This window comes from Fringilla coelebs (assembly GCF_963513975.1).
Source record: "Fringilla coelebs genome assembly, chromosome: 1".
In the NCBI taxonomy this organism is placed as follows: Eukaryota; Metazoa; Chordata; class Aves; order Passeriformes; family Fringillidae; genus Fringilla; species Fringilla coelebs.
The window spans coordinates 30680463-30697804 of NC_140028.1; the positions used below are offsets into that span (position 1 = coordinate 30680463).

The following is a 17342-nucleotide window of genomic DNA, read 5'->3' on the forward strand; positions in this document are numbered from 1 at the left end:
GATGGTACTGTCTGTTTTTGTATCAGTGTCATAAAACCTTTGTACATCTCTTCCAGTTCGCACTGGTTGGCCTAACTTGTCCATCTTACAATTAAAATATAAAAAGGGTTGCTCATAAGGATAGTGCTATATTGCTATTCAAGTTATGCAAAAAAAAAAAATTAAAATACTCGAAATTCAATACTTATATTACCAAAGAAATCCCATTGACTTAAAAGCAAAAAAAAAAAAAAGTAAAAATCAGACTTTAATTATCCAGCAAACAAAAGGGTTTCTTCTTGCTTAGATGAGGAATGGATTCATAGACATTGGATTAGGTTTCCAATACATTCTTCAAACAAAACACTAGTGCCAGTTATTCTCAAACTCTGCACAATATATTCACATTTGGTTTCTTTAGAGAACAGCTTCCATGATGTCATAAAACACATCTAGAAAAGGGGGCTCATAATTACAAGTCATAATAAATTTAAGCATTAAAAATGTTTAATATATATATATATATGTGCAATTCTAGAATTAGCAAGATGAAAAATTTTTCCTTTTTCTTTTTTTTTAATTTGTAAAGGCAGAATAGAGGACAGCCTGAAAGAAACCCAGCTTTGTTTTAACAACAAAAACCCCATTCAAAATAGATAGAAAAAAATCCCTCACATCATCATAAGGAAAACTGTAGCTTTACAGAAATCACAACTTAGATTAGAAAAACAGATCTTCAAGTTAAGTTCTGCATTTTTATAATCTTATCATAAAGTAAAACCTACAAATAGCCTCCCAAACAGATGTTCTAGCTCAAATTTATTAACTCCTGTTTGACCCAATATATACTCTTTACATACTCCCAAGAAAATGAGAAGCAAGACAGAGGTCTTTGACACTGTAAGGTACATACTCCAACTTAATAGGATTTTCTTAGTTATTTTTGAACTTTAACAAATTATCAGCATAATCTGTGAACTCCAGGCACATACTGAGTAGGATATCCAAGAAATATCCTAGAAGCCTTAATAATACTGTCAAAACAAAGCACTACAGTATTATTTCACACCTTAACAGAACCAAAAACCCAAAGTTGACAGCCCTTTCACATTCTGATGAAAAAACCCCATGATTACAAGAATCTTTTGAAATGCAAAGATCTTGAAAACAGCTACTTATATATCTTGATTTCATTGAACAAAGCCCTGTAAGTTATGGTCTTCATAAAAGCAACAAACTGCTTTAAAAAGATAATGTTTTTAAAGGTTACAAATGCTTTATGGCAAACATGTAAGTGGAATTTAAAATTTACTGTTATTGATTTGGTGGGCTGTTCATATTGTATTTCCGCTGTAAGACAATAACTAGCAGACACGATTCCCAGGAGGGAAACATTAACATTAAAATGTATGTTTTATCCCCGAAATAAAACAAAAATTAAAAATTTATTTCTAAGGGTTCGTTTGCCATATTAAAAAATATAATTTCCATTAAAAAAACCCAAACAAACATAACTGTTCACAAAAGAAGCATGTACAGACAATCTGTACACACAAAAGATCCCTGTCTGGCCACAGTGTCAGGTTCTGATGGGCAAAACAGTTTACATGTGGGTGTGGGGTTCATCTGTTTGCTTACCCTTAGGTTAGGAAGAACCTACCCAATTTTTTCTCCTGAACATCTGATTACTTCTGACAGCCATACACCTCAAGAAATGTAAGACACCACTAACCTGTATACTGTAATAAAATGCATACCAAACTTGGGTTCATAACATGATATCAAATTATAAGTCTAATGACAGATAATTTATATAGAATCAATTTTCCTTTTCTCAGTTCTTCAATATCAAAAAGATAAAAACCTATTTTCACCTAAATGAATGAAGATTTTCCTACTGACTACAACAGTCACATGCTGCTCCTCACTTGCTTCTGTATGACCCCGAAATGATGCCCTTATGCAACACTTTCATTCATACTGGAAGGACTGTCTGTGTCCTTACTCTGTCCAGGCAGAAAAAGAAAACTCACAGCAGAACTCAGCTGACACATCCTAATCTACATGTACAAAGTAAGCCTGACTGGCACTAACACAGCTTATGTTGATGATATTGTGCAGTGTTCTCTCAGTAGTCCTTTACTTGGGGAGCAGAATGGGAGACTTCAAATTTAAAAAAAAAGGACACTGCACAGTGAAAATAACTTACAATAGCTGAGGTCATAGGTTAGGGTTCCGCTTGTGCCCGTACCCAGTAAAAGTGCCTGCTGCTGCGATGCTGCATGCCAGGTTTACAGGCGGGGATTCAAAGTTAGGGTTCCGCTTGTGCCCATACCCAGTAAAAGTGCCTGCTGCTGCGATGCCACAAGCCAGGCTTACAGGTGAGGATTCAAAGTTAGGGCTCCAGTTGTGCCCGTACCCAGTAAAAGTGGCTGCTGCTGCGATGCCGCACGCCAGGCTTACAGGCGATGGAGGATTCCAAGCTCCCTCCCCGGACCGAACTCCCCCGGCCCTGCCCGCGCTGCGCCGGCGCCACCTGCCGGGCGCGGGCGGCACCGCACGCTCAGCACAGCGTCCCCTGCCGCCCCTCCGTGCGTCCCTGCACGAACAGCGACCACGGCTCCACAGAACGCAGCGCCGTCCCATCACTTGGGACACAGAATTCATCCTTGATATTGCACAATAGAATTGCAAGTCTACTGTTAAGCCTCTCTTGTATTACGTCTCCGGAAAATCCGGAATTACAAGAATATGGTCAAAGATAGAAGGTTACACACAGAAGTAATACCTAAAAAACCACCGAAGTTACAGCTTCCCTTAGTGCCAACTGTAGGAACTTGTCTCTTACAGCAAAACCTGGAATTTAACCTGGTCAAAATAATGTGTGTAAGTTCTTTAATAGTTGTCAAGGAGAAAAGAAAAAGTGATTGCTTAACATTCCATTTAAAAGATTGCCCTTATTAATAACCCCACACAACACTGCTCAGCAAATTGTTTCATTAACAATTCAGAAGAGCATAATATCTTATCCTCCAGCACAAACTCTGTCTGACTTCAGTGTAACAAAATCCCAGATCTCACACTAAGGCTTCATTCTACTGGTTAAATCATAAATGTAGTAAAAGAAATAAATCCTACTGAAGGGTGGGTAATGTTCAAAAGTTGTCCTATTTTAGAAAGTAATTCTAGTTGCATTTATCTGTATATCCTGAATTATAAGATGTTTTAATGTTTAAAATCTGTCACTCCAGTATTAATTATTTTCACTCTCACGTAGGACACTGACTGCTACTGTCTCTACCCCTGCTTTGGTATAATTCTGTAGGTATTTCAGCAGAACCCAATGTATTTTCCCCTCGTGCCCCAAAACTAAGGCAAAAGTTGAGATGACTAAGGCCAAAATTGTCACCAATGACCAATCTGACACACCCAACTTTTCCATGATGAAACTGGCTGGTACATCTCTTTGCTTCAATGTAACTTCTGAGAAATTTGTCCCCAAAAGTGAATACAATGAAGCTAAAAAAAGAAATGCCAGGTCACAGATATAACACTTAGGAAGGAGACACATGTAACAGCCACCTGTGGAAGACTGGTTAGTATGAGCAGCAAATGCCATAAGGGCAAGTTGGAAAACAGAAGACAAGAAGTTTTTTAGAGCAATAAGGACTGCAGGCAGAAACACACTCATCACATCCACTCACACTCTTAAAATCTGGAAATTGTGTAGGCAATTGAGGTTATAAGCCAAGCTAACATTTACTGACTGTCTTTCAGCAGAGATCATTATCTGAGAGCTGGGCCAAAGCCATCTCTTTGTGCTTAGCAGAATGCATAAACAGAGAGAAATTGGGCAAACATCTCCCCAGCTGCTTTTTGGCTTCATCATGTCACAGCTGCTACTCCAAGCAACAGAGGAGAAAATGGAAGACTACTGGAAACAAAGTCCAGTAAGCAACTGTGTAAAACTGACAGACTTACTATGTCAACATACAGAGATGCTGTTGAGTTTGTGGAAAATTCATAAGGCTGTTTGAGCAAAAATGTGAGCTGAGCCACTTGTTTATCTTGCACTAGGCTGGAGCAAGGCTTAACAACTGAATGATGCCTGGGGTGAGGCAGACATCTCACAGCCCAATGGTGTGAGTGAAGCACAGAGAAGCACAGCAGTGCACCTAGACCTCGACATCAGCCTCACTCCAGCTTAGCCATGCACAACCAGCCCCTGTTACAAATCTGCTCCTTTGGGAAGATGATGTGAGGTGGTAACATGCTGACAGGAGTAATGTCAGGTGGCCTTCACTGCTCCCTCACCTGGGTGGAGGATGATGCTGAATTATTAGGAATCCCTGTTGCCTCTGTTAAAACCAATTCAGCCAAAGGTATCCAAAGATAATTAATACATTGAAAAACGTACCCAGCAATATGAAAATGAGAAAAAAGCTGCTTCTCCACCTAGGACCACAGTAACTGGTAAGCAATTATATTTGACTATAGTCATACCTCCACTTTTCCAGAAAGCCTAAATTTGAAATCCTCCATTTTTAGAGTGTGAGAACATGACCTTACTTTATAGACAATGGCCTCGCTTCTCTCTCCCCTCCCCAAAGCAGGGATGACTCTTTGGTAAGATTTTGCCTCAGGCTGCATCAAGAGTATAGCTGGAAACAGTTATACAACATTTTGGAAATCTACTGCTTTTATTACCAGCAATTTAACAAGGGTCTGCTGCTTCAATAAACTACATTATTTGTGAACCTGGAATTGTATAAGTTCTTATTGAACATAACCAGCCACAGTGCCTAACTATGGTTATAATCAGAAATTAAACCAAGCTGCACTCAGCCCCTCTGATCTTTGAGGAATAGCTGGAACACAAGGGGGTTTATTTTCTACCAAATTTCATATGCTTATTGCAACAGCAACTGGCTGGTAAAATTACATAGAACTTCCTTGTTAACAAGTGAAGACCAAAATCGCTGCATCCTCACTGACAAACAGAGACTTCAATTAGGAACTTTCAACAGAAAAAAACCTTTCCTAGACAGCTGGGTTACACTACTGGACTCAGAAACATGCCTTCAAATCATCTCAGCTGACTTTTTTACTGTGGTTTGCAGACCTGCTTGTTTGCCACTCATCATCAGGGGTTAACTCAGCTTCTAAAAGCAGAGAAATAAAGAAAGTCAGTGAATAAGGGGCTGGGATTTTCTCCCAGCCATAGCATAGATGCCTACAAATGGTAGTGAAGCTGAACAAAGACTAGGGAGACACCAGGAGATGGGGTAAATAAAAAAAAAAGACATCTGTCAACCTCATGGACTTTGCATGTGACCTGTGTCTGAAAGAGTTATCATGAGTAGACAGAGAAGGGAGGGACAGAACTGAATCCTGATGCTACAGGACATAAGGAGGGAAACATGACAGAGCTGTAATTCATATTCATGCATAACCTGTAAAATTTAAGAGTGATAAACTAAAAATCTCTTAGTTTTGTGTAATTGCTGTCCAACCCCATGAGTTTTCAGAATGTCCTTTTCTTCCTCATGAACTTAAGACACTGACTTCTTTTCAAATTACACAGTCTTTACCAACTGGATACGCATTCTTATAGGAATACACCTTTTTCAATCACCAATGTTATAATTGCAATCACTTCCTTTTATGTTTTGTGTTCTCAGTGCTCCTTGGTGCTCCTCAGACTTCTGCAGAATTGCACCACTTTTCTTCAATCTCTCCCACAGATTTCTCTATGAGATTCTGTGAAATGTCTACCCCTCCAGCAAAGCGTGAGTCACAGCCTTGATCACACCAGCACTTACACTGAACACTAATAATCTTGATGTAGCCTTCCTTGCTGCTGTAAGTACACTGGTTTTGTCTTATTTGTGCTCATTTATTTGTTGCCTCTTAGAAAAGGGAAAGAGAAAGCGTCCATCCTTTTGTGCTAAGAAAGAAGATCCTGTCACAATTGCTTTGTAGTCTATAGCAGAAGCCTATTTCTTCTATTTCCACACAGTGTAGGAAATTATACCTAATGTTTTTAGACCTGTTTTAATGCCTTTTTAAGACCCTTCACTTTTACCAAGAAAAAATTCATTACTCCAACCACTTCTGCCTATTCTATAATTTTTAATATATTTTATTTTTATCTGTTGATCTCCTTTGTAGTTAAATCAACTTGATAAAACCTTTGCCTTCTTTAACGTTCCTAAAATATTGGCTATATTTACGGATAAAGGATAAATTCAAAACACTGTACTTCCAAAGCTCATAGGGATAAAAAATAAAAATTAAGTAAAACAAACCACAGAGACTTCTAGAACTAGAACAACATAAATATGAACTAAAGCAGAAATGACAACATTAGATGGAACTCACCCTGCCTGTGGGTTCACCACTCCTGGCGAGTTTTTATGAGCTGGTGATAATGTCTGAATTTTGCTCCCACTGGGTCCAGACGAAGACAGTGCTTTACTTGAAGAGACACCTTGCAGTTGAAAAGCAAGCATAAAAATATAAGAAAATGTAAGATTTTGCTGCCGAAATGATACAATTTATTAAAAACCATTTTAATTGCAAAATTCAAAACAAGAGTTTTAGAAATACAGAGATGTGAGTCAGTATCAAGATAATACAAAAAGAAAATGTTTCAAGAAATGTATAGAAAATACGTAATCATGACATAGTATTTTATTCTAGAAAACATACTGTATCTCAATTACTTTGCTCAGGAAAAAAGGGGGAAGAAAAGTCAAAGTATGTATGACAGAACATGTTCAATATCCGATGATATCTGAAACACAAATTAGACTGCTGTTTGCACAATTCTAATATACATGCCTTGACTATGTATTTTCACCGAGTTATGATCATATTCAGCAGACAAATTAGTTACAGAATTAAGCATGAGAGAGATCAGTTTTTGATATAATCATGCATTACTACCCAAATGATTTTTCAAATTCAACTTAGAAAAAAAAAAATTACCCGGTATATAAACCAGAATCCTAAGTGCTCAAGAGTCTTTTTAGATAGATGGCGATCAATGCCCCTTCCAAATTTATTTTAAATGAGGTTTTACAAACCACTATATCAAATAAACAATCAATTTTCACTGCATAGTTTGAGAATTACTATTTAGAAAAGACATGGAACAATTCATAACATCCATTCATACCTACAACAGCTTTGCTAACACCACTTGGCTGTGGTAAGCGTGACGATGGTGATGGTGTTGATCCTACAGAAGGCATCTTCTTAACTGGAGCAGGTTTGTACTGTAACAAAATACAACCTAGAAATTTAAGCAATTAAATCAAGCTATCTATATAACACAATAGGTAGTTCTTTCAGGTACTGTGGGAGAAGAGAGGATGATTTCCTACTAGGTAACCTGTTTCTGGTATGGGAATATGCAAATGGTTTCTGATAGTCTGTTTTCTAATACTTACAGATTATACTAGCAGCAAACATTCCCTAACTTAGTGGCTTTGTTAAGATTAAAAGCATAATCTCATTACCAATTAATTTAAAAGCAAATGCTCAAAGGTAGAATTATTTTTGTCTTTCAAATCCTAATCTTACTTTCACCTGTGTGGTCTGGACTAATCCCTGCACTAATTCAAAATACTGTGTAATACACCTGAATCCCTCTAAAGCCTCTAATTAGCCACAGTACTGCTATCAGTTGTCCTGTAGTCAGGTACCTTTGTTTGCCCCTTAAGCAAGTCTTCAACTGAATTTAGAAACTAGCACAACAGAAATTCAACTTCCTTTACAAAAACTGCATCTCTATTTCTTTCTGCTATCTTTACTTGTCATTTGAACATTCCTCAATTACATTTATGACTGGTTTTCATTTTGCAACTGCTGCCACCTGAGTTACAGATCTCTGCAGTTTAAGAAAGCAAAAACCTCATCCATGCTTAGTGTCTAATTTCAGTGAGTGCAAATAATAAAATTACAGAATGAAACAGTTCATTCTTTTTAAAAGTAACACACTATTTAACCAGCTTGATTTGACATTGAATGCAAGTTACAAGTTAAGAAAAGTGTTATAGCTCACCTGAGTTCGAGTAGGAAGCTTCCCTTTGGTATCAGCTGCCAATTTCCCCTTATTAGTAATACGTGCAGCTTGCTCCTTACAGAAATTGATGTGCCTATCAGCTGCATTTTCATTAAATCTCCTCTGACAGTATGGACACTGAATGTAGTCTTAAAAACAGAAATATAACATTAATAATCTGTTTCAAAAATGACAGTGTTTTAAAGTCTTTTAAAGACCAGCCTCCCCTCCAGGGAAAATGATGGCTTTTTGAATCTGAAAATGGAATACAGATTGCTAGGTAAAAACATATTCTCATTTGATGGATAAGAGTAGCTGAGGATTAGAAATAACCTAAGCAAAATAAGAAACACTTTGTGATGCTATTCTGCAGAGAAGGCAGCCAAAGATGTAAAGGGACATGTCACAGAGATCAGCTGGAAGGAAGTAGAGAAGAAGTGAAAGAAACAAACAATAAAAAATTTAAAGAAATCATTAACAGTTCAGTTTGTTCAAGATATGGGAATACATTAAAACCTTTCCCACACAAGCAGCAAAAGACAACAAATCTGTTTCCTCTGACAAATTTGAAAGAAATGAGAAATACTAACTACAATACTGGAAGTGATTATTATAAAAAAACCAGAAATTTAACAAATAAAAAGAATCAGAAGAAAATCAGCCAAAATAAGGAGCCATCTCTAGAGAGATGCAAAAGAAAGTAACCAGTGGCCGTGTTACTTCTGCAAGACTAATTTAGTCACACTGCAAACACTGTTACATACAGGAAGCATTACTCTCATTGGGGAAAAAACCAGAAAGGGCTACGGAAATGCTTAAAAAATTTAAAAGATACATAATCTGTATGCTGGAAATGCACACCGTAAAATACAGTGCCCTTGGAAAAATGATATGTTTGGACTACAGTTTCAGACAACTGTGTATTTCAGATATATTAATGCTGTATGCCCCAGATTAGAGCATTCAAAACCATGCAAGCATCAAAAAAGCTTGACGTTGTCAAAACAGGTTAAATTAGTGTGTTTCTAGGTAATTTTAAAAATGTATTGAAGAAAATGAGATTAAATTCAACAGTCACTGCCTCCAAAATTACAATTAGATATTATAAAATCTAAAATAAGTTTTGGATTACATGTTACTAGTCTAAATTCAGTAGATCAAACTTAAATACTTGTCCCTTTAAATATTTATAAACAGTTTTGAGTAAGTTAAATGATGTAATGGCCATCAAACCATGAACTGTGACCCAAGAAGTGTGAGCTAAGGACAGAGGAAGAACACAGAGAAGTCACAGCATGGGAATCTCATGGGGTAACAACAACAATTATTTATTTATTTATTTTACATGTGCTCTGCTACTGTCAGAACACTCGAACATCAACTACACCTTAAGAGACAAAAAATCAGAAACAGAACTGTTTCTGATAGCTATGTAGTCAAACCAAAATCATTCCAAAGAAACTAAAAAAAAGAAGTAAAAAAAAAAAAATAAAGCCACTGTGAAAGCCCCAAGTGGGGGCTGGCTAGTGCAGAGCTCAATTTCCACAGAAAACTTTCAAAGCCCACAAAAGTATCAAACTAGAGAGGATGAATGTATACTTTTAGGAATCAGGAATTGTATCCTCATCCTTTTGTAAAACACATAGTGCCAGTCATACACTTGGCTCTCTGAAAGTACTGCTCATACTGTCCAGAAGAACCTCTAGGATTCAATGTAAGCTTTATAAAACAAAATTTAATCAAAATAAGAAAGCAGTACACATACACAGTCAAGCTCAAGGTGACTTAGGTTCTTCTTAATCTGAGGCCATTCTGCACTTCCTCAGAAAAAGTGGAAGAGGAGATGAAAGAAGCAGCAATATGTGCCAGCTCAGAGCAGTTATGCAGAAAGTATGACAATGAGACTCTTCCCATTAAAATGAAAAAGCTTTGCTGCTTGCTAGAAACAAGCGCGCCCAAGACAGAGCTGAGTAGGAGAGGAGGGATACACTCATGGTACATTCCCAATCTTCCCACTCTCCAACCTGACAAGTAAAAAAGGAGCATCAGTAGCTGCTCCTGCTCTGTTTGTAAGAAGAATATGCACTATGCATATTGTGCACAGTGTGCACATTTTGTGCATGGTCTCTTCATTCCTGGTTTCCTCTTCCTAAGTCTAACCCACTGCAGTAGGACTGAAGCAAGGAGACTAAAATCAACTACAACTAGGTAGAAGATAGATATGCTATATAGATTACTAATGATTCTTTCCATGATCAAGCCTTGTGATTCTTATCCACAGCATTTGCTATTGGCTTTAAGATGGCTTTAGTTTTAAAAATCAGCTATATGGCTTTTCAGGATTGTGAGAACAGAACACTGAATAATAGAATGAATGCATCATTACTACTTCTTAGAATGAATGCATCATTACAATCCTAATGCTGGACTAACACATCTTCTGCAAAGAAACAGGGTAGGGAACACTCCACATCCTCACTTGACCACAGAGACAGGCAGAAGCAAACACATGTTTTTTCCCAATCCTTCTGAAAATAGCCATTCAGCTAATCAAATGGTTTAGCTCTTAGGACAAGAGGAAGAAATATATTCTTCAGCCTATTATCATATCCCAGAAATTAAATGAAAGGTATACTTCCTTCTCATTCACATCAAATGGCTTGGACACTTTACCCAGTCTCAGTTCAAGGACACCCAAGGACTGTCCTGCCCTTGCTAATACGAATGTCACGTATCTCACATACCAAAAACACAGGAGGCATTAAGGCATACACTGGATACTTTAAACCAAATGTGAATTCAGCAAGATATGGGAGAAATTACATTTGAAGAACATAAAAGTGCATTCCCACAATGTAAATATGCTATGGATGTCAGCTAATCAAAAAGGCAATCTGCTATTGTTACGAGCACAAACAAGGTATTAAACAAAGTGTCCAGCCTATGATTTACAAAACAGTAGCAAGCTGCAAATTTGCCCCAGCTATCTTTTCACACATTAAAAACAAAGTCATGGGCTTTGAAATCTACACAGGATATGAGCCAGCCAGACCCAAAGTCACAATCCAGCATCTGTGTAGGAACAGTAAGTCATCTTCAAGAACTTGTGAATGTTGCATTCCAACAAATTTCTTTTCAATTCAAACTTCTTCACTTTAACTTAAAGAAAAATCTCTAAGGAACTTGACTGTTTTACATACCAGGGTCATATGATGGTGGAGGTGGTGGAGGAAGTTTTCCACCGTCTTTGAGATTAAGTCCTTTGGCTGCTCGTATAGTTGCTATAAATTCCTCATGCTTTCGTCTCCAGTTAGAAGGTTTTTTGGGTGGTTCTGGCTAAGAGGCAGAAAAGAAAGCTTTGTGAAGTTTTTACTTGAAGCTAAGTATGCACCTTATTTTAGTACATAACATCATAGTTAAGATTTCTTCCAAATCTCATTGATCTAATTAACACAAACTGCCAGCAAAAATAAGTCTTATTAAAACGTATATATAGTACGCCTAAAATGCTCATATTCAGAGTAAATTACAACATACCCGAGGCTTAAGAGGTTTTACTGTGGGAATGTCAGTTCCTTCTGCTCTCTGTCGGCTGGAATCGAATGTCTTCCTTTTCTTGGCAGAAGTTTTTTGGCAAATGGGTCCATGCTTTTTCTGTAAGCAGAAGTAAAATGAAAGGAGAATATAGAACTTAGTTTTGAAAATAGAACTTATTAACACATTATTTCCCTCTTTCTTGATAAAAAAATTACCAAAAAAACCCCCAACTCTTGATGAATAAGCTCAGACTGTTTTCACTCAAACATTTATGCCAGCCACTACCTTCAAAATAGAACTACAGGAATTCATGGATATATATAGGAGTTACAAAAACACATGTGGTAATAAAGAAAAGTTTAAGGCATCTATGTTTGCACCATGCATGCAAAAAAACTGATGATAGGAAGGCAGCTTGTGCTGGCCATTTGAGTGGCAAAACAAATCACAGGTGTCTGAAATTCATATTCACACTTAAAGACAGACCAATTTCTATTAAAAATTGAGATGACAGTTTTGGAAATGGCAAACAAAACACTTCATTTACAAGCTGAGACTTAAAACTGCAGAATACAAGGATTGATTCTGTAACACTAGAAAAGATGCTTTTAGAGGCATGTATTTCAGAAAATGATGGGATCTTAAAATAAAATTAAGTCCTTTCTAAGGAGCTTCAAACCTGAGACAACTGGAATCAGTAATTACTTGTGAGGGGAAAAAACACAAAACCCCTACCAAAACAGAGCACCTAGATCTATTTTATTAAGCTATAGTAAGCCCTGCTTAACTTTCATATCAACTTATCAAATCTAAAAGACAAGAGGGCTCACACCACTTACCAGCGCAGCTGGAAAGAAAGTTCTTCCACAAATCTTACATGGCAACAGATCTCCAGTTTGCACTGCAACCTCACCTTAAAAAAACCAACATACTTCTTTAAGAAAATTTGATTAAATTAATGACAAAACATTATTTTAAAAAATGCTAACCTCATATACACTTAGCCATAAGTATTACATTTGTTACTGTAAAAGTATACATCCTTTGACTTGTGCAGAGGCTATGCAGACCAAAAAGGCAAAAAATATCCCAAAGTCCTTAGGTACTTTTGGAAGCTGTCAGGCTCAGCAAATTGTCACCAGCAATTCTGTTTATTTATAATATATAACTCCACTCCCTTAAAAGGATGCATATCAATATGGAAATAAAAAATCCCTTTTAAGTCCCAGTGACAGCTCAAATACACACCAAGACTAAAGCTGTTTAGTGGGTATTTCTGTGTCTTTGGAAAAGATCAAATTTAGTATCAAATACAGAAAGGACATATTCCATTATTTATTTTGCTCTACTAAGATAAACTATTCCACTTTCTCTTTTAAAGAAAACAGTCTTGATGCTATTTTTACTATATATTTTATTCAGATTATTACTGATGGTTTATAGAAGTATTTCTGATGTTGCTATTTAAGCACTGGTAACAAAAATGTCAATAGCACATTTGACATACAGCAGATCCACAGAACCAGACAAAAGACCAACAAGTCAAAGTATCAAGGCCTAGGCAAGCAAATATGTTTATATAGCACGCATTACGCAACAGAGTCATGGCAGAGATGAAAAACTGCAGGGTTTCCCAGTAAAAGGTATCTATTATATCTAGTAGTAGACCAGAGGAATACAGGGATATTTTATATCATGTATACATCAAGAAAGAAGCAATAAATTTGGATTATGTTTGAGACTTACTAGTAGCTTTCTCTGTACTTATTCTGACTATTGCAGACAATATGATTGCCTCTATGTACACTATATTAAAATAAAACCACCTTGAATTTACTTGTATTTTAGGTGAAGCAGCATCTTAAACTAACAAAGTTATCAACATAGCAACGTTCAACGATTTGATCAGCTTTTGTTCCCAGCTTCCCAGTGGAAAACTGTTTTCCATCTAAACATACACACTTGCTAACTAAGTGTATGACCAGTCCTAAAAAATGAATCATTTCATTAAATACTTCAGATTCAGGCAGCCATGGCATCTTTGCAGCCAAATGCAAAGATTAAAACTGAGTGAGATCTGTATTACTAGTAAGCAATTATTGTCTATTTCTGATTTTTTCAATTACTTAAAGCAAATTCACCCCCAGTAACTACTTCTATGCAATGTAGTAGTTGTATGAACATACTATAGAGCACAATGCATTTTAAGAATTACAAATCACATGAAAAGTGCAGTTTAAAACATTTAATTCATACCTTTAATTAATTCATATACCTTTTCCATGCAGATATAAATACACCTCTCTTCACTATAGCACAGCAGGACTGCACTGACAGTAACCAAGTTTTACAAATGGAAGCCATAATCAAGTTTCCTTTTGTGCCATCTAAATATCTGTGCATTTAGATGCACACAAGTACGAGAAGAAGGAAAAATGCAAAACATGCAGATGAATTTTTTTTTTCTATTCTTGCATTTGAATGGTACTTGAATGTGATAAAGATTTACTAGGACCTTGGTTTTTAACTGTATTTTTTAAAACTCTTTTTTAAAAAAAATCACATCTGAAATTTTTTCCATAGGTCTGTTTTCTTAAATCCGCAAGGCTGAGCTCATGAACACTGGTACAAAGCTTAGATGGCTGGTAACCTGCCCTCATCACTGATTTGAAGGATAAGCAACAATGATTTTAACCTTTTCTCAATTAGTCCACTCAAAAATACAAAATATGCACAGATTTGTTTGTTTATTTCATTACTTCATTCTTCAGAGTCCCTAGCACTCTTAATAATGATAGCCTACATCACTGCAAACTTACTTTTGCTTAAAAAGTTCAACTTCTTTTTATGACATCATTCTGATACAACCCTCAGCTTTGCAGAAATAAGTGGGAGAGCCATTTGGCGAAAATATGAAGTGACACTGTTTGTGTCTTCAAGAAATTAGCTGAAATAAATCAGAATTAGTGGTCTTGACACAAGGTATACAGTATGTGATTAAGAATTTGGCTGAGAATTCTTTCAAATATCTGCCTTAGTAAAAGAAGCTACACGTCCCACAGTTTTCTTCTGTGTTCTAGAATTTGAGCTGGTGTTTAAATTCCCCATGAAAAGAGGCAGATTGAGAGCTGCCGACCTGAATGAGCAGTATTTACATACTACATACCAAAGCACAAGGAATGCCAATTACCACTTAGTGCAGCTGCAGTTACAGACCTGGATTTCCTTACAGCATTCCCACCCTCCCCTGGTGCTAGCAGGTAATCACATCTGCCTAGAGCTATTTCTACTGCCAACACCTCCCGGGTAACACAAATCAGTGACCCAAAGCACATAAGGAAGTTACTTTTTAAAAATGAAAGTTCCTGAAGTTTTGTTGAAAATGGGAAGCCCAGTGTCCTTTATGAAGGGGCACACTCACCCCTTTAGCCTCTTAATTCCTGTGATTTCCCTCATTTTTAAAGTAAAAAAAACCCAAAACCAAACAAACCAAAACCACAAAACCTTAACATTGCTTTCTAGGAGTGCACGAATCTTCCCTTACAGAAGGGTTAGCAATATTATCCACATGACATCTGATAACTTATAAGTAAGGCATGGGAATAAAATTGTGAAAGTTGCAATTGAGTTAATTTTGGCTTTGTTTTGTTTATTTTTTTTAAAGATATTAATGTGTGATATCTACTGCAATTTTTTTCCTGAAAAAAAGTTAACTGAAATGGTTTTTAATCTGGGATGCACGGCAGGGAGGAGGTTAAGGGAAAAAAAAAGAAGGAACACTCAAATCAGGAAACAGGAGGATATGCTTGAGAAATTGGTCTGAGAATAGAAATTGGTAGTAAGATAGTGTCATGGCAATTTTCTTCAGACTGTAATTTTAGCAACAACGCAGGATTTTTAAAAATCATTTTGGTTGTACAGCAGCTACACTTCTTTTTCTTTTTACCAACTTTAATACTGCTAATCACCAGCAGTTTAGATGCTTGTATTAAACATGAATGAATATAGCTAATTTGGAGAAGGACTGAAATAATTATTACTGTTTATCTAATCAAAACACATGAAGAGAAAAGATAAATATGATCAAAATTGTTATGTGAATACCACAGAATACTGAGATAAGCTCAGAAGATGCTGAGCTTTACAACCTATTCTACTGCCTTCCTGAGACCAGGTCTCATACAAAAACAGAGTGTACAACCTACATGATGCTGGGTATCTGACTTAACCAGACTGGAAGCTTATTAGCAGGACTACAATAATCTTATCGTGTTTGTAAATTGTCCCTCAGGGCTCCTCCTCCTGCAGCTCTACTTCCAAATCACTGGGTTTGTACTTACACAAGTTACTGCACACATCCCTTCTGAGTATGGTTACAGTCTAGTTCCCTATACTTTCTGATCTTGAAGTTAAGAGTTTAGCTGTAAAGTCTGGGTGGGTCACTAAGTCTGACAGTACAGCTATACCATCTCCAGATGTATCATGGTGCTTTCAGTATTATAGATAAGCTTAGACTTCCTTGAAACATTGCTTTCAAGAGAACAACTTCATTCTTTCTCCTCTCTCATATTCAAATAGCACAATCGATTTACAGCAGAAAGGGCAAGCTGCCAGTTCTATTTATCTTTCTCAGTACAATGCAGGCACCCATCAATACATACAAGTTTGATCTGACACAGCCACAGCCATAGCTGTCACAGTCACTTGTCCTTGCTGTCATGTTTACAGATAAAGCAGTTGTGTAAACAGACTTTACACCTAGAGGGAGCAGAAGCCTCCAGTATTGCTGAATAACTGAAGTTTTGTTACACTTTTTTCTTTTGGAGAGCTCTATATACCCAAGTATGTGGGTGCACATAGATACAAATTGCAGAAACAAGACTGCACTTTGTCGAAGTACCTCGTCAGGTTGTAAAATCTGACTGCCCTTCAAAACCTTTTATTTATGGACAGCAGTGACAGTACTAAACTATTTAGGCCAGAAACCTGTGATAATTAGAATCATCAAGCCTGTCTGAATTCAAACATGCAGAAACAGCCTGGTACAATTCCCTGCCTTGGGACTAGGTACCTATTTGAAGCCAGCAAGTAATCCACAAGTGTTGAAAGTCATCACTTGAAGAGCACTTGCCGAATTCTTCTACAAAACGGTATTTCTTGCTTTCAGCATAACTCCATTCTCATCTCCAAAAGCAAGGTATTTGTCACTTAAGGGTTCCATATATCTACAGTGCAATAAAAAAAAGCTGTTCATTCCCCACATTAGTTAGAATCTGTATAATCAAGCCACAGCATCTGGTTCTCTGAGGACTGCCCAGTCTCTAACATATGTCCAATAATCAATAACAACTGGGTTATATTTTTTTAATCAACACACTAACTAACAACAGCCTAACCAACAGCAAATACTACAAGCAAGAGCCACCTAAAAATTATACCAGTGCAGTGACACAGGTAGGGAACACTTCACAGAATCAAGGAATGGTTTGGGTTTGAAGGGGACCTTGAAGATCATCTAGTTCCAACCCCCCTCCTGTGGGAAGGAACACCTTCAACTAGACCAGGCTGCACAGACCCTTGAACATTCCTTTAAATTAGAGCATTATTTTTTTAAATTTAGAGCATTAATTTTTTAGAAGCAGTTTTGAAGAGAATTAAATAACACAATGAAAGTATAAATGTACCAAAGTAGGAAAAAAGTATTCCAATAACGATGGAAGTTTTGTAAATTTGCATTATTTTGCCAAAAGGAATTTTG

General features: G+C 36.8%; 1 protein-coding gene across 1 annotated transcript in view; it reads right to left on the reverse strand.

Moving 5' to 3' along the window:
• ZC2HC1A (zinc finger C2HC-type containing 1A) overlaps positions 1 to 17342 on the reverse strand; it is a 35364-nt gene that overhangs the window by 10745 nt on the left and 7277 nt on the right. The window contains exons 2-7 of the mRNA XM_084215801.1: positions 12424 to 12497; positions 11585 to 11701; positions 11248 to 11383; positions 8048 to 8196; positions 7160 to 7259; positions 6361 to 6469 (exon numbers count right to left, since the gene is read on the reverse strand). Of these exons, the coding sequence (XP_084071927.1) occupies positions 6361 to 6469; positions 7160 to 7259; positions 8048 to 8196; positions 11248 to 11383; positions 11585 to 11701; positions 12424 to 12497 (685 nt within the window). The remainder of the gene's footprint in view (positions 1 to 6360; positions 6470 to 7159; positions 7260 to 8047; positions 8197 to 11247; positions 11384 to 11584; positions 11702 to 12423; positions 12498 to 17342) is intronic.